Source organism: Phalangium opilio, unplaced genomic scaffold (genome assembly GCF_054372755.1).
Source record: "Phalangium opilio isolate 3A_F unplaced genomic scaffold, DU_Popi_V2 ptg000540l_1, whole genome shotgun sequence".
NCBI lineage: Eukaryota > Metazoa > Arthropoda > Arachnida > Opiliones > Phalangiidae > Phalangium > Phalangium opilio.
This window is the reverse complement of record NW_028324244.1, coordinates 1,668,289-1,688,632: the sequence shown is the minus strand read 5'-3', so window position 1 is coordinate 1,688,632 and position 20,344 is coordinate 1,668,289. Positions and strand designations below refer to the sequence as shown.

The 20,344-nt window shown below is 34.4% G+C and overlaps 1 protein-coding gene and 3 long non-coding RNA genes across 4 annotated transcripts in view; 2 read left to right on the top strand and 2 right to left on the bottom strand.

The window, feature by feature from the left end:
* Positions 1-20,344, bottom strand: part of LOC149588571 (uncharacterized) — a 167,776-nt gene that overhangs the window by 5,220 nt on the left and 142,212 nt on the right. The gene's annotated exons all lie outside the window — the stretch shown is intronic.
* On the top strand, positions 745-2,972 carry LOC149588586 (uncharacterized). Its single transcript, XR_016379917.1, has 2 exons — positions 745-997; positions 2,623-2,972. It is a non-coding gene; the product is annotated as an uncharacterized LOC149588586 (long non-coding RNA).
* Positions 4,386-7,996, bottom strand: LOC149588585 (uncharacterized). Its single transcript, XR_016379906.1, has 2 exons — positions 6,955-7,996; positions 4,386-4,498 (listed from the first exon to the last, which is right to left on the bottom strand). It is a non-coding gene; the product is annotated as an uncharacterized LOC149588585 (long non-coding RNA).
* On the top strand, positions 8,402-18,450 carry LOC149588584 (uncharacterized). Its single transcript, XM_089862359.1, has 4 exons — positions 8,402-8,941; positions 9,063-9,169; positions 14,967-15,054; positions 17,465-18,450. The coding sequence occupies exons 1-4, from the start codon at positions 8,872-8,874 to the stop codon at positions 17,632-17,634; spliced, it is 435 nt and encodes a 144-aa protein (XP_089718485.1). The 5' UTR covers positions 8,402-8,871; the 3' UTR covers positions 17,635-18,450.

Here is a 20,344-nt window from a genome sequence, read left to right as displayed (position 1 = left end):
TTAACACATTTGCCACTAGGGGCGCTGTATACGTAGTTACGTATTTACTGACATCTAAAACATGATAAAATTCTGCTAGACATTCGTGTAAGCAATAGATAGTTCATAAATTGCCGCTAGGGGCGCTGTGTACGTAGTTACGTATTTACTGACATCTAAAACATGATAAAATTCTGCTAGACATTCATGTAAGCAATAGATAGTTCATAAATTGCCGCTAGGGGCGCTGTGTACGTAGTTACGTATTTACTGACATCTAAAGCATGGTAAATTTTTGCTATGACGTCATATCCGGTGACGTGACCAATGACGTCAAATCCGATGACGTGATCAATGACGTCATATCCGGTGACGTGTCATGACGTCATATCCGGTGACGTCACCTATGACGTCATATCCGGTGACGTCACCTATGACGTCATATCCGGTGACGTCACCTATGACATCATATCTGGTGACATCAGCTATGACGTCACCGAGGTAATTGACTTGTGACGTCACGACAGATGTTAATGGTAATAGGTAATGATTGTCCATTCAGTTTACCTAGACTTCATTCATTTAGGCCTAGCGTTCATTCATTTAGTAGGCCTAGCGGTGTTCAGCTATTTGAATTTCATGCCTGGGATATGGCGCACCCGAGTCCGCGCATAGGAGCTTTTAGCGCCCCCCGACGTTGGAAATTTACTTAGTTAGAAGTTACACGTCAGCCGGCTCAATTGATGCCTGGAAGCCGACGAGGAAAGTCGCTTGGAAAAACCTTTGCCGCTCAGCCGATCGTTACGGGTCAGCCAGTTCATTCGTTGCCTGGAAGCCGTCGAGGAAAGTCGCTTGGAAAAACCTTTTTCGTTCAGCCGATCGTGACCCCGGCTTTTGAAGTCGATCCTTGATCGTTCCGCCATTTCGCAGATCGTTTTTCCCGAGAACGCAAGCTGAATTCGAAGCTCTTGAACTTCCTTGGCGGCCATTGCTTGACCTCGTGGTGCTTTAACAGTCGGTAAGCCTAACTTTACAATAATCCAAACTCATCTAGGCCCCCTTAAATTATTTATTTTATTTCAAGCATTTAAATTAATTAGGTAGTGTTAAATGTTAGTAAATTTTATTTATTTATTAAAAATCAAGTACCACAAATAAAATTTTACAACGAGACGCTGGTCAAGAGAGAATCCCTGGTTTAGGGTCTATTACTCTTAGCTATTAAACGGGGTACGTAATTAATTTAGAGATAACGCGAATGATTTTCGGAAATCAGGTCCCGCCGAGAGAATTTTAAAACTCGAGGCCAGCTGCCCTAAGCCTAAATTAAGCCTCGTCCCATTTAAACTCTAGTTATTTACGGGGTCTGTCTGTGGGAATAGTTTTAGAATAAATAAATAGCGGATTTTCCTAAAATTAGTTTAAATTAATTAACAATAGCCCCTAGAGATAAGGCGACGGTTTATCGAAAATCAAGTTCCGCAGAAAGAATTTTAAGACACGTGGACAGTTGCCCTAAACCTTGTTCCATTTAAACCCTAGTTATTTACGGGGTTTATCTGTGGGAATAGTTTTAGAATAAATAAATAGAGGGTTTTCCTAAAATTAGTTTGGTGGCTATTGTTAATTAATTTAAAGATAAAGCGACGGATTTTCGAAAATCAAGTTACGCAGAAAGAATTTTAAGACACGTGAACAGTTGCCCTAAGCCTTGTCCCATTTCGATCTCAGTTTTTATTTATGGGTTCTACCTGTGGCAATAGTTTTAAATAAATAGCTGGCAGGTTTTAATAAAATTAATTTGGGGAATATTTTAAATTATTTTCATAATTAAGTTACATAATTTAATTTAAAATTAAATGGCAGCTTTTTTAAAATTAGTTTAGGGAATATTTTAAAATATTTTCATTATTAAATTACATAATTTAATTTAAAATTAAATGGTAGGTTTTCTAAAATTATTTTCTATCCAATTGGCCTTATTCCTGATCAGCGCCACCGAGGCGTAGCGGAGACTTTTGGAACTATAATAATACGGTAGCCAATCAGAGGTGGCGCTGGAGTCGATGGACTCTGATGGAGATCTGTTATTTTCTATGTTTTGATTATTACCGCTTCAACTTGAAAAAACATGTTTTAACTAATTATTACTAACCTAATAATCTCCAAATAGACCAAAATCGAATGAAAACTTACTCCGAAAGTCTTATTTCATAATATTAGACAGAATAAGAAAGGTAAAATCAACTTTTAATACTTTTGAAACCATATCGCTTGTTAAGCCTTGGCTATTCACATGATTCAAAATAGAGAAAGTAACAGATCTCCATCAGAGTCCATCGACTCCAGCGCCACCTCTGATTGGCTACCGTATTATTATAGTTCCAAAAGTCGCCGCTACGCCTCGGTGGCGCTGATCAGGAATAAGGCCAATTATGGGAAATAACTAGTTAGCCAGAGTATATATTTAATTCAGGGTGGGAATCACGGTAGTAAAGCCTTCCTTTAATTTGGGGTGGCAATTAGTCGGTGGTAGTTGGTCTTTCTCTCTAAATCTAGTTTCAATTAAATCTAAATTAATTAAGGACCGCCCAAAAGTAGGCAATAGTTTAAGATGTGTAATTAATATGTTTTCATTTATAGATGCAGCTGATATTCTTGGATCTTTCTGTCGCTGGTCATTCCGAGACATATCTTTCCCGATGACTTATCATTCCTGATCACATCCTTTGTTGGATTGACGTTGCACGATGACTTCCGCTGTTCTGGACTTGCTATGTATCATTCCTGATGACGAGCTTTCTTGGATTACGTTACACGATGTCTTCTTCCGGACTTGCTATCTTTCTCTCAACATTGACTCGAAGTTACGGAGAAAATTATCGAAGCTAGAAGACACAAAATTCAACTATTTTACTTGAAAATTTTACATGTAACCACTTATTTTACTTTTTTTGCTTGCCATTTTATATGTAACTACTTATTATTTTTTTCGCGTTCAAACTTTAACTTATACAACTCTTTAATAATTTTTTTTGTTCGAAATTTTTGTAAACACTTGGTTTTTTGTTTCTTATTGAATAAATTTTGCCTTAAACCTCGTTCTTTCTTTTCTTTAAATTTTTACGATACTAGACTTAGCTTCAATTTTTTAATGTCTGGACTTAGGGGGGGTTTTTTTGACCCCTTTTTTTAAGCTTTTTACTTAAAAACAAGCAAAAAACCCATTAAAAAAAATTTTTTTACAAAAAATTTATTAAAAAACAAATTATTAAAAAAACAGTAAAAAAAGCATAAAAAAGGTCAAAAAAAACGTTATAGCATAAAAAAGGTCAAAAAAAACGTTATAAGTAAATCGATTGTTTTTTTTGAACCTAGTCTAATAACGAAACTTTTTATTGAACACAAGTTACCAGGCCTAACGTCAGGCCTGCGGGCCCAAATTTAAATTTAACAAGTCCCTGTTCAATTCGGGAAACATTAAATTTAAACTAAGGCCCGCTGTGGAGCCCCCAAAACCAGGAAACTTCGTCCTTGGCAAGGGATTTCCAATGAAAGTCCACTCGCAGACGTCCAATTCTTCCTGCGCAAGAAAAATTCGAATTAGTATTTGGAAAAGGTCACACGAATAACTTGAAATTAATTACCTTAATACGAAAATCCACAAGAGTATTCTTGCATGATGCGACGTTAAAGGTTCCGGCATAAGACAAAATGACTATTATTTGGCAAATAAATGGCACACTCGTAACATTAATAGGGAAAGAATACCATAAAAAGCTAAGCCTCGCCTTAAACCCGCTTAAAATCGTGTTTACTTTTAAAGGAGAAAGCGTATAAGCAACCTTCTACCTTAAACCTAAATCAGAAATTTATTTAGATCCTACAAAACTCCCTCAACGAGTTGCCAAACGCTTTTCCTCTAAAAATATAATTAAAACCATAAACTAGATACCTTAATACCGCAAAGGGAATCTCACCCTTGAAATCCTGATTACGCGTTCATTATTCTTAAAAGGGAGGGCTGGGACCAGTGTTCACCTATTCCATAAGTAAGATTTTATTTATGTCCTGGCGAAAAGAAAAATCCCTAAAAATTAAAGGACACAGCGCTTCCCTTCTAACAATAAATAGAATAATAAATAAACTAAATACCCTAATAATGGTCTAAAAGTCGCTTCACACGCTGTCTAAATAGTTTTGCTAGTGAGATTCCCTTTCAACGGATAAAATCAAAGTGTAGGCCCGAATTAAGAATGGAATTGTCCTGTTAATATTGCTATAATTACTATTAATAAGACTTAATTATTGCACTAAGGGCCTAAAATGTTTCACACGCTGTCTTAATAGTTTTCGAAAAGAGATTCAGTTTCAACGGATAAAATCAAAGTGTAGATCCGAATTAAGAATGGAATTGTACTGGGTTTATTGACCTGATTAATATTGGGTGCCATTTTTTGCCAAATAAATAGTCATTCTAGAATCCAACATAAATTGTTCCTTTGGAAACGCATGATAGCTATAAAAAATAAAATCAAACTATCAAATACAAAATAAAATTATTATCAGCTTAAAAGGCACAAGTATTTTCAGGGCCGGATTAAGCACTTATAATGCGCGCCCCCTTAAGTCGAAAAAACAAAAGGAACAGCAAATGCTGCTAAGGGGAGAATAGTTTAACTCAATGTGCCCCCAACAAGCGTTGCGCCCGTGCACCAGTACCCCCTCGCCCCCTCTCCCCCGGGCCTGACTAAAACATACTCAAAGGGCATCTTCCCATCTCTAGTAGAACCAGAGTTATGAACCTTCAAAGTTAGGTGTAACGCTATTCCTGTGGAGGGAGATATGTTTATAAATACTTTCCTCAATTCCTGTTTGTCTTAATCCCAAGTCCTAAGTATGGTTGGATGAGGGGGGGGGGACAAATAGGACTATCACATACTAAAAGGGCATCTCTCAATCTCTAGTACAGGGTTCATACAACTTTTGGAAAACAAATTTCCCTGAGATTTCCAGGTTTTTCCCTATATGGAGTATCCTATGGAGCAAATGTTAACGAAGGAGGGGGGGGGGAAATAGGGACTATAACATAATCAAAGGACATCCCCGTATCTCTAGTAGAACCAGAGTTAAGAGCCTTCAAAGTTGGGTGTAATGCTATTCCTACGGAAGGGGGTATGTTTATGAACATTTTCCTCAATTAATTGGCCCATGTTTACTCGACCCCCAAGGTTTTAGCATTTTAGGATGGGGAACTCAATGCGCCCCCAATAAGCCTAGCGCCCGGGGGCCAGTGCCCCCCAGCTCTCCCTTTAATCCGGCCCTGAGTATTTTGAATAACATTAGTTTTACTTCAGGTTCATACAACTTTTGGAAAACAAATTTCCCTGAGATTTCCAGGCTCTTCCCGTATATGGATCAAATGTTATCGAAAGAGGGGGGCAAATAGGACTATAGTATAATCAAAGGACATCCCCGTATCTCTAATATAACCAGAGTTATGAGCCTCCAAAATTTAGTGTAATGTTAATCCTATGGAGGGTATGTTTATGAACATTTTGCTCAATTACTCGGCCCCAGTTTGACACAAATTTCCCTGAATTTTATTAAAAATTCTAAATTTCCCTGAGGTTTTTGTCAACTATTTATTCCCCTAATTTTCCACGTTTGTATGAACCCTGTACTTTCAAACAAATCATTTAACGTAACTAGAAAAATAAATATTAATACGGTCAGGGATAGATTTAATTTTAGAAGTAGGAATGGAGAACGGTTAGTATTTACTTCAGTCCGACTCATAGACCAGTATAGAGCCCCTCCCTCCAACACGGAACGAAAAGTTTAAATTATCTTATTGGCTCACTTAAACTACGTTTTGATGACGTTGCTGAGGGGGACGGCGAAAATATGTAATTCCTTTCTACCTCTGTCGCTATGACCCGCCTCTTCTTTCACACCCCCTCCGTCCCTTAGAAGGGGGTTACTCTGTTCTCCATTCCTACTTCTAAAATTAAATCTATCCCTGATACGGTTTAGGGTCAATCTTGAAATATCAATTAAATAATCACTTTGAACTACTTTTAAACCGACTAAAAAGATTGAATAGTAAAACCAGGAATAAATGCAACGCGCAATTAATAAGATTAATTTCAAATATTTAGAATAAGTACGACATAAATGTGAATCCCTAATACTGTGTGCCCTTTTACCACAACTCCCCAAAATAAACTAAGGCTATGTTTTCTACAAACAAAGGTCGTAATTAACAAACCTATTTACCACTTTTTTAGCTCCTGTGGGGGAATGTCGAGCTAGGGTTTATGAGAAAACCTTACAGCTCCGAAGAACATAGAGGCACATACGGCGGGGCATTATAGTTTGAGTTACTGTTTCAGTTCGGACTTAAATTGGGTGATTTTAACTTCAGGGGGAAGTGAATTCCAAATGGGGGCCGATCTACGGAGAAAGGAGTGCTTAAGCTGGTTTTTACGGGCATATCGGTGGAATAATTTTCTACCATGACCCCTTGTGGACGCGATAGAGGGGGCATAATAATAATAATAATCTAAGCTTTGTCTACAAAGGGATTTAAACACTAAGCCTGTGGCTTATTCACAGGTGGGTCCCTTTACAATGCATAGAGGGGTGGTGGCTAGCCCCTATGCCACAGCTAACCTATTACCGTTAACCTCAGCACGTTTTGATGGAAAGGAGAAAAAAAAGTTTGGTTAGGGGAGTTTAAGATCATTTTGAACAAGCTTAAAAGGTCAAAATATTTGCGACGCGTTGTTAGGGAAGACCAACCAAGAATACAAAGCCTACTTCCTTTGGTAGGTGTCGGAGTCTAGTTGGGATTCGGGAGAGACAACCCTGGATCGATAGCGGAATGGGGGTAACGCTTAATTGCCATTCGGTTGCGATGAAACTTTGGTATTTAATCTAAATTAACCCTTAATATATAATCAAAATATTTACCTGGAAAGATCTCCGTAGCCACCTCTGAAAGACTGGAACTCCCAAAAACACCAGGATACTAAGCCTTGGTCGTAGTGCGTCAATGTGTTGTGAATGCGGCCATGCGGGATGATCATGCCGGCCCCCAAAAGACCAAGGGTACTAAGCCTTGGTCGTAGTGTGCCAATGTATTTGGCACGGTTAAGCATAAATTTTCCACTTGCGACGATTAATTTTCGATCAGTTGCGATAAAACATTGGTATTTAATCCAAATTAACCCTTAAAATATAAATAAAATCAAAATATTTACCAGCAAAGATCGGACAGAAATTCGCAGCAGCCAGTTGTCTCGGAAAACGCCCCCAAAAAGAACCCAGAATGAAAAGGGTTATTGCTTACAAACATGGAACGCTAGATGGCGCTGCTGAAGTTAGGCTGCGGCAGACTTCAAAATATGGCGGGAGCGTGCTTTTCAATTTTATTGTTTCTCTTTTCTAATATAATTAATAATTCAGTTAATTATAATTTAATAATGTCTTCGAAACAGCCCAAAACACTATTCTCCACTTTTAGAAAGTGGTACCGGAGTTTATGGATTCCTGCAGCTGGAAAAACCACCCTATAAACATGTTTGTCTAATAGGTTGAAACTTGAAATCATAATAATTAAACTAATTCCTATGAAAGTTAATTAATTTTACAGGGGAACCAGTTTTACGTTGATCTAGATCATAAGTTTATAAGATATGTTCCATAAGTATGTCACTACCCATACTTCGTAATGTTAGAGGCTTAATGAGAGCTAGTTCAAGAACGACGTGAGAATTGACTACACTCGGTTTTGCAGTCCATCCTCCTCTTTAGTCTGTACTAAACCTTTGACAGCGCCTCACTAGGCGCCGCTTTACGAGAATCTATGACGTTTCACCTACGTCACTTCATGACAAGCTCTCATTAACGAGTGACACACTTATGGAACATATCTTATAAACTTATGTCTAGATCAAATAAAAGTTCTGAAATGAAAAGTGTAATATATTCCTAAATCTTTGTTTGTTTTTGTCTAATTATTCCTGTTCTTAATTAGAAAATTAGTAAAATAGCAATAGTAATGAAGAAAGAAGATGCTATAGGTTTAGCCGCCCCATAAATAGGGTGTCCTGTAAGAATAATCGGGTTGCAATACACGTCAAAATGCTATCAGAAATTCCACCTAAAATGGTTCAATTGTAGTAGGGATAGCGAGAGTACGTAAAGGATGTGGCTTAATTATGGGCTAGACAATCTGGTACAATCTTGTATAATCTATGCCCTAATACTTTCTAAAAGGCATGTTTTGGACAAGGAGGATGGGGTTGGGTACTGAATTTACAATTTTGACATTGGAAATTAATTTTTATTAAAAAACCTCTATCGACTTTAAAAGCTTGAATCCTCTTTAGAATAATAACACACTTCAAAACACACGTCTCATTAAAATTTCAGGTCATTTGGATGAATAGGACAAAGGATCTGGCCAAGAAACCTACCTCCTCCCATAGAACTTAATGTTAATTTTGGGTTCCTTCGAAGTCAGTCGATAGTCCAAAAGTCGCACTTTTTGGCCGATTGAATTGGCTTCTATAGCGCGCGAGCAGCTTGCGTTGTCGTGTGCGTGATCGAGTGGGCTATGCTTAGATGGCTACAGATAGAATTTGGTAGCTCGGTAGTTTGTTGAAAGTCAATTAAAAAGGTTACCGAATTAGTTTAATTAAAATATGATAGTTGTAATTTAATAACAGATATTTATTCAGTAAGTTATTATTATGCTGGTTTGTAACATAAAATTAGCTAGTAGAAGTATTTCAAATTTGAAATAGGACTTGAAATCATAATGCTAGTAAAATCGGTAATTAATATAACTTAAATTTAATACCGTGGGAAATTTAAATCAGTGTTATGGATATAAAAATATTCATTTGGATATTAACATTAATAACCTACGTTTGTTCGACATCAATTGCAAAAGGTAAGATAATTTAGTACCAGTTATTGCTAAATTTAATTTTTTAAACCTAAGCCTACTTTCATTTTAAGTTAATTACAATTATCATTCGGCGTATTTTTAACACAATTTTATTAATGATTAGATGTTGTAAAAACAACAACATTGGAAGAAAATCTACCAGCTGAAATCATTTCAACAATGGATGGAAATAGAATGATGGTTGAACCAGAAAATGAAGCGAATAACAAGGTAATTCAATTTATTTATTGTTGCATATAATTACGTGAAAATTATGAAGTTACACTGCATGAAAGTATTTTGTAAGTTTACAAACTTCATGCAAAGATGTCGGTAGTGTTTCGGGGGAATTTGGTTGTTTTTCTTCATGGGGATGGGGAATGGTTGGCACACAATTTTAAGTTTTCCATAAATGATTCTCTCACCCGTATGGTCTTAATTACGTCCTGTTTGCCCCCTTTTCATCCTAATTTACGTTCTTCCTAGTCCATCCATATATGGCCTCTGATTGGTCGAGATAATGATGTTAAGAACCTTTAGACTCTCCTTGGTAACATTCGGTGGGATCTTAGACAAATCCTCTTGTAAAGGACAGTCAGTCGCGTATTTAGAGAGACTTTTTGGCAATTATACTTACAATATTATACGCGCAATTAGACAAACTCGTTCCCCCTTTTTTTATTTGGGTTTTGGAGTGTCTTTAGACCACCCCTAACTGTAATTCTCAATGTGGTAGGTTGGTAGGCCTATCATGTACATCGTACAGTCTGTCCAATAATCTTTAAAGTGTCTATGACACTGTTATAGACTAGAGTTCACGCAAGTTTTTCAGCGAGAGTAAAATATAATTTTTTTAGATTTAAATTTAAAATCCAGTGATATGAGTGGCAAAAACCCCTAACCCTTAGGGTTCTTGACAAGGGTAATTATTATTTTGTAGTAGATTTTAATCAGGTTTCCTTTGGGGGGGGGGGCTTGTGACGTAGAATTAAGTGGGAGCTGCGGGATGTTTAATTAGCGTGATGTCATGAATACTGACTGACGCATGGCGTAGAGACTTCAAATAAAATTAAATATAAGCTTAACTAAGGTATCTTACTATCATCTAAACTATTCAGAGAAAAATAAGTATAGATAAGTAGCCAGTTTTAAAACTGGATGACATTGGAATGTCAGTAAATTAATTATATCTCAATTAAAAAAAAAGTGTCACTATCACTTCAAAAATTATAGATCATCTTAAAAGAAATGTTTTAAATTATATACGATTTTTTTTTAATAATCTTTAATTCGAAACGCATTCCAAAGTATCAAAAGAAACACGTGGAGATATATATTTATATGTACATAAAAAGTTCTAATCCAAATGGATACTCCCAGGTTATTTCATTTGAACAATTAATCGCCTCGAGCTACAAATTGTTTCGTGTAGTGCACGATTAGCTTCTTTTTCTTTCTTTATTTTTAATAATTATTCGAATCCACCACCTTCTACCTCCTGCCTTAGTTCTGCCCTTAAGGTATCAGCAAGAAGTGATATCTAGTTTATTAGGGAGAAGGTATAAGATGCCTTAGTATCCGCGCGCCATAGAGGTGCAGTCCCCCTTTCAAAATACAAAGGGGGACGTAAAAGGAGGCCGTCGGGCTATTTCGCCTCTCCTCATGACTGTAATTTTCCCGTAATTCGCGTCGCCGCGCTGACGTGCACGAGTTTTTAAGAACCAATGAGATGCAGGCTGGTTGTAATTTAAAGGCAGGGGGGGGGGAATTAACTCCGTCCGGACAGGCTACGTCTTTTGGACTGGAGATAAAGCTAGATTATAAATGTGGGGCGAATTTATACCTTCTCCCTAATGAACTAGATATCACTTCTTGGTATCAGTTTAAAAAAAAACGAAAAACAAAACCAGCTACTATTGACTCTGGTATATAAAAGTTGTACTATAACCGTACCATTTGGAAACGTCTGCAATAATTATAATTAAACTTCAGGGACTAAAAACTAGATATTCATGTAGTTTCGATATAGTAGTCTCTGAGTGGAACACGGGCGCCCATCCCGAGTCAAATACTTAACTGTTATTAAGACTGGTATCTTAACTCCTGTCTCTAAAAAAATAAGAAAGTTAGGAACATGGGTGGGGGTTCTTTAAAAGCCCACACATATTTAACCTTGGAATACTACACTCCGTTAGTTAGAACTTGGTGCGAATAACTCGTTCGCGTTTTGGTTTTGTTTAAACGAAAAGAGCGGGTATGATTACCGCTAACAGGAATGCATACAGATAATTGGAATAATTGCGCTACAGCCATCCATTTTCACTCAACGTATCTGGGCGGAAGAACTAGACCAATCATTATATAGAGACCTTTCAGGAGGGTGAATACTACGTCAGACCCTCCAAAGTTTTACTTCAGTTTTGGCAGCCATATTGGTGCACGGGTTTCAGCTTTCTTCCTGCATTCAAGCCACCAATATGGTCGTGTAAGTTTTCTCACTAGTCATAGCTCCCCCCCCCCCAATTGAAAGTTCTCTATATGACGAACTTTACCTCGCTGCGTGTTGCGCATAAGAACTCGTGTTGCTACCAACCAATGAAACGACAGTTAGTAAAGTTCTCAAGTCTGGTATACCCACAAAACCCGGAAAGAGAAAATAACATGGGAGGTTTAGGGGGACGCAATTATTCCCGTTAGGTTTATGCATTCCTGTTACTTTTAAATATTTAAGGATAAATTAAAAAAAAAGAAATATTTGGCAATCAAGTTTTTATTGTTCACCTTCTGCGATATAATTTAAATCCACTCGAGCAAATTTTTGATTGACGCCCAATTATTTCGGGAATGTTTTAAATTTATAATTAGTTTCTTAATTATTGAAGGCTATAGTCTCTTTAATATAATTTAAGGTAGAGGTTTATTGGGTTGAGTACTTTGTTATTTATTGTTCCTTGATTGCGTTTCCCCAATTCTTTCCAATAATAAAACGTAGAAGCAATACAGCCAAAATTTATATCCCTTCGTTATACTTAGGTATATGGTTAGGAGCTTGTATTATATCACTTTATTTACGTCAAAACGTGACGTCAACTTACTAGAGTAGTAGTACACGCCTACTTCTCGGACTCTCGGAGTATCATCAGTGAAGAGAGATTCCTAATGTCACTTCTATATTTTTTATTTATTGGTACTTGTAGTGTACCTAAAAAATTTAAAAACACAGAAACCGGCGTCATAACGTCGGTAGTTCAATAGCCACATTGCAATTCTTGTGCCTATTTTTTTTTTATTTGTGTTTAGTCGTAGATACGCCCAATTTGAATAATGCATTTATGTCTCCTAATTTTTCTTCTGTGTGAAAGATGGTTTTTTAAAAAATTTTAAAACCCAAACCGCCTTTCAGCCTAAATTTAAGTGATTATTGTCGTTAAGGTTCCTTTGAACACGTTTTTAAAGTGAGGGTGGTTTGTAATTCAGAATATCATTATTATTATATTGGTAAGAGGTTTTGAAATACTAACGTTTCACCCTCTCTTTAAACATTTTAATAATGATATTTGGTGGATCGCTCAGCAGAGAGATGTTTCGCTACAGAATTACCCGCAGTTGACTTGGGCCTATGTTTATATATTCGTCTATTTTATACATCTATGACGCGGCTAGACATTATGATTCGGCGTGAAAAAATAAATAAACGTTAAATTGGAAGGACAAATGTGTTAAAATGAATTAAAGGGTTGCGTCGTCTCTCTCTACCAGCTTGGCTGATGTCTTGAGTCAACTGACGCTTAAAGTTCACTGTCTTTCGCAATAGTTTGTCTTACGAATCTCTTTTCCGGTCTCAGCTCGGTTAAAATTTTATATTATGCAATATTACTAAGGTTTAACGTTATTGGCAGTTTTTTTCTATAAAATTTAACATTATTAGGTGTTATTTCTGTGAAATTTAACAGAATTTTGCTTTATTTCGGTGGAATTTAACATAATTACGTGTTATTTCTGTGGAATTTAACATTATTACGCGTTATTTCTATGGAATTTCACATTATTACGCGTTATTTCTATGGAATTTCACATGCGTTATTCCTACGTTATTTAACATTATTAGGCGTTGTTCTTACGTTATTTAACATTATTAGGCGTTGTTCTTACGTTATTTAACATTATTAGGCGTTATTCCTACGTTATTTAACATTATTAGGCGTTATTCCTACGTTATTTAACATTATTAGGCGTTGTTCTTACGTTATTTAACATTATTAGGCGTTGTTCTTACGTTATTTAACATTATTAGGCGTTATTCCTACGTTATTTAACATTATTAGGCGTTATTCCTACGTTATTTAACATTATTAGGCGTTATTCCTACGTTATTTAACATTATTAGGCGTTATTCCTACGTTATTTAACATTATTAGGCGTTATTCCTACGTTATATAACATTATTAGGCGTTATTCCTACGTTATATAACATTATTAGGCGTTATTCCTACGTTATATAACATTATTAGGCGTTATTCCTACGTTATATAACATTATTAGGCGTTATTCCTACGTTAATTAACAATATTAGGCGTTTATTTCACATTTTTAGACGTTATTCCTATGTTATTTAACATTTGGCAACATCTTTCATAGTCAGGTTTAAGGTTAGTGACTCGGGGGGGGGCTTAACGGAGCGATATAATTATACCGTTAAATATTCCGCTTTGTTTTTCATGCCTTTAAAATTAAACTTGAACCTTTTTAAACGTTATGGGAAATGAACTTTCGTTTGTACTTTTGCCGTAAATTTCTCTCAAAATTCTCCTTGTTTTAGAACTTTCGTCGTCATCTTTCCTTAATAAGGTATTCATCTCATTGCCTATTGTGGGTAGCTTAGAGAGGCTATCTTTCCCAGCAGAACGGTTGTTACTTCTTTGGGTTTTGAACACACGATTTCACGAATTCGAGAGGCGAATAATGTTATTAGGCACGGCCGAGTAGCGCCCCTTACTTTCCCAAAACAAAAACGTTCTTTTCAAATAATCGTTCTTTAAAAATAAATAGCCCCTTCTCTATTGTTCCGGGACCCGTAACAAATGTTTTAGACAAACTTATCGCCGCCTAAAAAGGGGGAAAACTTTGTTCAAAAATACAAAAAGGTTAAAAGCCTATATTGGTTTTAAATCAGTTTTAAGTTTTACCGCGACGCTATACTTTAACCTTTATAAATATTTTTGGGGGTTTTGAAATACTTAAAATTGTCCCTTAAATCATCGGTTAAAAAGAGACTCTAATCGTTTTAACTTTAAAGGTTGAATTTAAATACAGGGTATTGCAAAAGGGAGGGGACTTCACTGAAGTACAGTGGGATGGTTGGGTCCATGGGGAATTTCTATGAATGATGCTTTGCGCATGACTACTTATAAGAAACTGAACAGATGATTGCTAATTTAATTAAGGGGTCATACCTAAAACACTCCAAATAATCATACATAACTCGTAAACGGTGACCCCTTAGGGTTAAAGGTCAAATAAATAACATTTTCGACTCAAAAGAACATCCTGTCTAATTTCTTACGGACATTTCATTAACACCCTGTATATAAAATCGTAGAAATGTCACCTGATATTCGTGTCGTTTTTACTGGTATTTAAATAATCCCGATTAAGTTATAATCTCTTAAAGTTGGTCTATGGTCACGTGAAATTGATTCTCTATTCACACCAACCTTTAAAATCGTAATTTCTGTTTTTTTGGTTTTTTTTTCTGTTATTTAAAAAAAGGGTTAACATTTTTTTCTTTTGGGAGGACCGCTATTTGGTCAAGGTTAAACTTAAGCTGATTTACTGTACGGTACTATTTTATCAATGAAGGTTTCATTTGAAGGTTTTTTTTTTTACCTCAAAAAAAGTGTAGTGAGAAATTTGGTATTCTTTATAATTGCCTATGAATTTTAAAGCTTCTTTTAATAATTTGTTGTGGGAAAATCATTGACACTTTTTTTTGGCGCGAATTACACTCTGTATTTGTATTTATTTCCAGGAGGAAGATTCGGCTTACTTGAGTCGCGTGGGTTGGCCTTCTTTTCAAACCTTCGAACGTCTACGACGAATCGACGTTGGAGAAAAAGGTTTCTTTATACAATTGTTGTTTTTCTACAAACAAATTTAACAGCATAAGTTTATAAGATATGTTCCATATAAGTTTGTCACTGGTAACTTAGAAACTGGAGCTTGTCATGAAGTGAGTGAGGTAGCTCATAGATTCGAGGTAAAGCTGTTAAAGGCTTAGTAATGCAGACTAAATAGGAAGATGGAAGTCCTGCAAAACTAATTAACCGAGTGTAGTTAATCAATTCTCGCTTGTCCAGGGTTCATACAAACCGGGAAAACTTCAGGGAAATAAATAGTTGACAAAAACGTCAGGGAAAATTCAGGGAAATTTCGAATTTTTAGTAAAATTCAGGGGAATCGGGGAAACTTGCGTCAAACAGGGGCCGAGTAATTGAGCAAAATGTTCATAAACATACCCTCCATAGGATTAACATTACACTAAACTTTGGGGGTTCATAACTCTGGTTCTACTAGAGATACGGGGATGTCCTTTATGTAATAGTCATATTTGCCCCTCCTTCGTTAACATTTGCTCCATAGGATACTCCATATACGGGAAAAACCTGGAAAACTCAGGCAAATTTGTTTTCCAAAAGTTGTATGAACCCTGTTGTCGTTCTGCTAGATCTAGCTCGAGCTGTAAGAAGTCTCTCAGTAGTATAAGTAGTGTCATACTTATGGAAGGAACATATCACTTATAAACTTATGGTTTAACTAATTTGTCGACCAAAGTGTCGTGTGGGTTTTGTTTTTTTCTTATTTTGTGTGTGTGTTCTTTGAAAATATGGTTTTTAAGTTTTTAAAGGGCTTAACCTTAGCCGCGTTAAATTTAGGTACTGGCGAAAGTACTTAGGGGGCCCCCTCTTTGGAAAAGAAACATTAGGGAACGTAAACTATTTCATAATTAGCCCATTTACATTCGAACTCGTACGTATTAACAAATATACACGTTTTTGGGGGTTTAAGGGGGAATGGTTTTTAGCGACATTTTTGGGTAGTACCAAGAACGTTACCGCCGTGCATGGTGAATAATTATAAATCGAAGATAATTTCTCGCTAATTAAGTTTAACCTTAAGTTACTTGTTTTAACGACTTTTTTCTTCTTTCTTTATTTATTGTTATAGAGGGATTAATATTATGGTTGTCCGGATATTATGATGCAAAATGTTTTAGGTCTTATACATGTTTTTATTTTTTGAGTGATTTCTAAGATGATTGAAAAATATGAGATATTTTTGAAAATATTCTCGAAATATTCTGAAAATATTTTTTAAATATTCTGGAAATATTTTTTTAAATATTCTGAAAATATTTTTTTTAAATATTCTGGAAATATTTTTTTAAATATTCTGGAAATATTTTTTTAAATATTCTGGAAATATTTTTTTAAATATTCTGGAAATATTTTTTTAAATATTCTGGAAATATTTTTTTAAATATTCTGGAAATATTTTTTTAAATATTCTGGAAATATTTTTTTAAATATTCTGGAAATATTTTTTTAAATATTCTGGAAATATTTTTTTAAATATTCTGGAAATATTTTTTTAAATATTCTGGAAATTTTTTTTTAAATATTCTGGAAATATTTTTTTAAATATTCTGGAAATATTTTTTTAAATATTCTGGAAATTTTTTTTTAAATATTCTGGAAATATTTTTTTAAATATTCTGGAAATATTTTTTTAAATATTCTGGAAATATTTTTTTAAATATTCTGGAAATATTTTTTTAAATATTCTGGAAATATTTTTTTAAATATTCTGGAAATATTTTTTTAAATATTCTTTAAATATTCTGGAAATATTTTTTTAAATATTCTTTAAATATTCTGGAAATATTTTTTTAAATATTCTTTAAATATTCTGGAAATATTTTTTTAAATATTCTTTAAATATTCCGGAAATATTCTTTAAATTTTCGACAAAAATTTAGAAATTTTTTGTGAACACTCTTAGATCTGGCAAAGTTTATGATTAGAAATAGTGAAGTTAAATGTGTTGATATTTCTAGACCACTCATTTTAAATTACATTTTTAATTTCAAAAATATTTAATTAATCCAACCTTTAATCATAAAAAAAAAATAAAATTCAAATCAGGGAATTTTTTAGTAATCAAATTATAATAAATAAAACAATATAATTATTACCTTCCATTCCACCTTATTTAAAATTATTTTTTTCCCTAATTTTAACGAGGTAACTTGATTTGAAATCATTTTAACGGGGAGTCAGGTATCTATCCACAATTGTCCCGTTAATTTTCGACCCATCACTAATTAGCCTGATGGTTCACGTGTTTTTATATAGTTATTATAAAAACCCCAAAAACTGGATATAATATATAATATTCTCGTTAACGAAGATAATGAAATAGCGGTAAATTTATAAAGAAAATATTTCTTAACCCCAATTTTCTTTTCAGTTCTTTACAGTTCCGACGATGAAGGTGGCAAATCATTGGATAGTCGAAAGTATTTAACCAGTAACGCCGAACACGGTGCTGATCAAGAGGACAGTAGTTCTCGTAAATCAAATCTCAATATATGGTTAACGCTTTTAATTGCCGCTGTAGCAGCCGCCATTTTTTCTTGAACTTTGAACTTTGTGGTGATTTACAACTGGAGATAATGAACTAGTAGTGTTTTAATCCTTTTTTTTTCTTCTTTTATTTAGTTTAGTTGTTAATTACCTCTCGTTTCTTATTTAATTAATAAGCCCGGTAAATTTATTTAAAACGTTTTTAGAATATCGCTCTTCCATAAGTCTAAATTATTAAGCCAGGAATGCATACAGATAATTGGAATATTTGTGTACCCATATCTATCTAAAACTTTAATTTCTACGCCGCGGGTTTTGTGGGTATACCGGGCTTGAAAACTTGGTATCCGTCGCTAATCATAATTCTGTTCTTACGTCATTCTAACTGTCGTTTCATTGGTTGGAGCAACGCGAATTCCTAGTCGTGCGCAAGGTGCAGCGGGATTCATTATTTGTGACGTAAAATTCATCATACATTATGATTAGTCTAGCGCTTCCCAAAAAATAAAAAAATTTCTCCGAGACACGTTGAGTTAAAATAGGTAGTACACAATATTTCCAGTTAGCTGTATGTATTCCTGATTAAGGTCTTAACAAACAATTTCAGCTCATTATCTCACTGTCAAAATTGTGAATTTGTGTTTTTCACATCATTTGTTGTAGGTATTTGTTGAAAATGTGTCGTGTTATTATAGATCGATGTGAAAGTATTTGTAAAGCCACTAAATCGATGTGAAATTGTACACGAATTTTAACCGTATTATTTTACGATTTTAATTTAATTTTAATATTAATATTAAGAAATATCTAGTCCAGATATTGTTTTATATTATTATTATGAAGTAATAATTAAAATTATGGGCATTATTATTATTATTATAAAAAAACGATATTGACTTAATTAGAGACCTTGAAAGTAACTAATTTAAAATTCGTAATGTAATTAATTTTAATTAACCATATCAAATCGTGAAATCAATCAACATTATAGCGTCAAATATAATAATAATATCGATGTATTAATGAACCGAAACGTCACGTGTGGTATTATCTTTTTAAAAATCACCAAAAAGAAAAAATAGACCAAAGTTAAAATACGTAAAATCTATAATTAGTATTTTCAAGGTCTAAGCATGGATCCTATAAATTTCATAAGGGACTTGAAAACTGGTTTGTTCATTCAAACCCGCCTGCACCACGAGCAAGGGCTGGGGTGGAGAAATAAGGGGACTTTAATTCAAGGCCATACAACATCACGTTTTTAGGCTAGGCGCGTTGGCGGGAGGGGTGAAGAGGGGGGGTTGACAGTTGAGTTGTATTCACGTGAACTAATGTTTCTTTTCTCGTCCTCTTTTAGAACTTTAAGATCCATGAAGGTATGTATTGAGTCGACGAAATACTTTCAAAGTAAACTCGGCATAGAATATTTTTCCCAAAGATTGATATCAAAGTTAAATGTCATCTTTGGAGAGAAAGAAAAAAATGCCAACCAAAGATGTGTTTGAACAAAAGTAAATTAAACCAAAATGATATTTTCAATTTCATTGAGAGATGAGACCGAGGCGTTACAAGACAAGTAAGTATTATTTAGTGGTGGGTTTAAACCGATATCATATTGGAATCGGTGACCGATATGGAACTTTAATCGATTAATTGGTGTCGTGCTTACATTTGCCAATTAATCGGTTACAGTTTAATTCCCGATTAATCGATTAACAATCGGTGTATATCGGTAAAAATAGTTTTATTATCGGTTAAAAATGGTTTTATTATCGGAAAAAATTGTTCTATTATCGGAAAAAATTGTTTCGTTATCGGTTAAAAATTGTTTTATTATCGGTTAAAAATTGTTTTATTATCGGTAAAAATGGTTTTATTATCGGTTAAAAATGGTTTTATTATCGGTTAAAAATGGTTTTATTATCGGTAAAAAATTGTTTTATTATCGGTAAAAAATCTGTCGATATCGGTTTCAGTCGATTAAAATAACCAATCACCTCGGCGAGTATAAATAATCGGTATCGTTTTAGTAAAACTTCAATATCGGATTCGGTATCGACATCACCATGCAGCATTATTATTATATTTTAATAACATTGGTTTGATCTGCTTGAAATATAGCAATGACTTCCACATGTCTCAGAGTGTGACGAACAGCCTCTTCCTCTACTAAAACTTTTCCCTTAAAAAAAGAAACAGAAAAAAAAAACACAAACGCCTTAACTCTCATTCGAATCTTTCCCTGTTAATCCTTTAGGGGAAGTTAAGGGTGGTGTAGGGAAATTAAAGAAACTAAATAGATGAAGAAAAATTGAGCTTTGGCCCGTTACTTTTAAACTTACGATGTGATCTTACTTGATGTTGTCACACTCGAGGTTTAGTGACATTTTGCGACACCAACAAGAAAAAGGTCATTGCCTTTCAATAAGAGAGACTCAGAGAGAGGGACGATTAGGGATCTTTTCAAATGAATTTTTTTGGCGCAATTAAAATTATTGTTCTTAATCGTGTAGTCTTTGTTGTTTTGTGTATGTGTTTTTTTAACCTAGTCTTTCTAAATAATTTTCTAAATTAAATTAAACTAAACGAAACGAAATATTTCAGCTTATATTATATTTAAAATTATAAATTTAAATTTACTTTTAAAATAGTTAATCAAGAAGTTGTGGCAAAATAGCGCCAACTTTAATTAAAGTTAAGTTTTAATTTTTGTTACGAATTATCACAGGCAGACTATGGCGTCAAAATAATTAATAAATTAATT

Excerpts from the sequence above, each read along its gene's own strand:
- LOC149588584 (XM_089862359.1), top strand. The coding sequence starts at position 8,872 with ATGGATATAAAAATATTCATTTGGATATTAACATTAATAACCTACGTT. Across the intron at positions 8,942-9,062 it reads TTCGACATCAATTGCAAAAG|ATGTTGTAAAAACAACAACA; the intron begins GTAAGATAATTT and ends ATTAATGATTAG. Across the intron at positions 15,055-17,464 it reads AATCGACGTTGGAGAAAAAG|TTCTTTACAGTTCCGACGAT; the intron begins GTTTCTTTATAC and ends TTTTCTTTTCAG.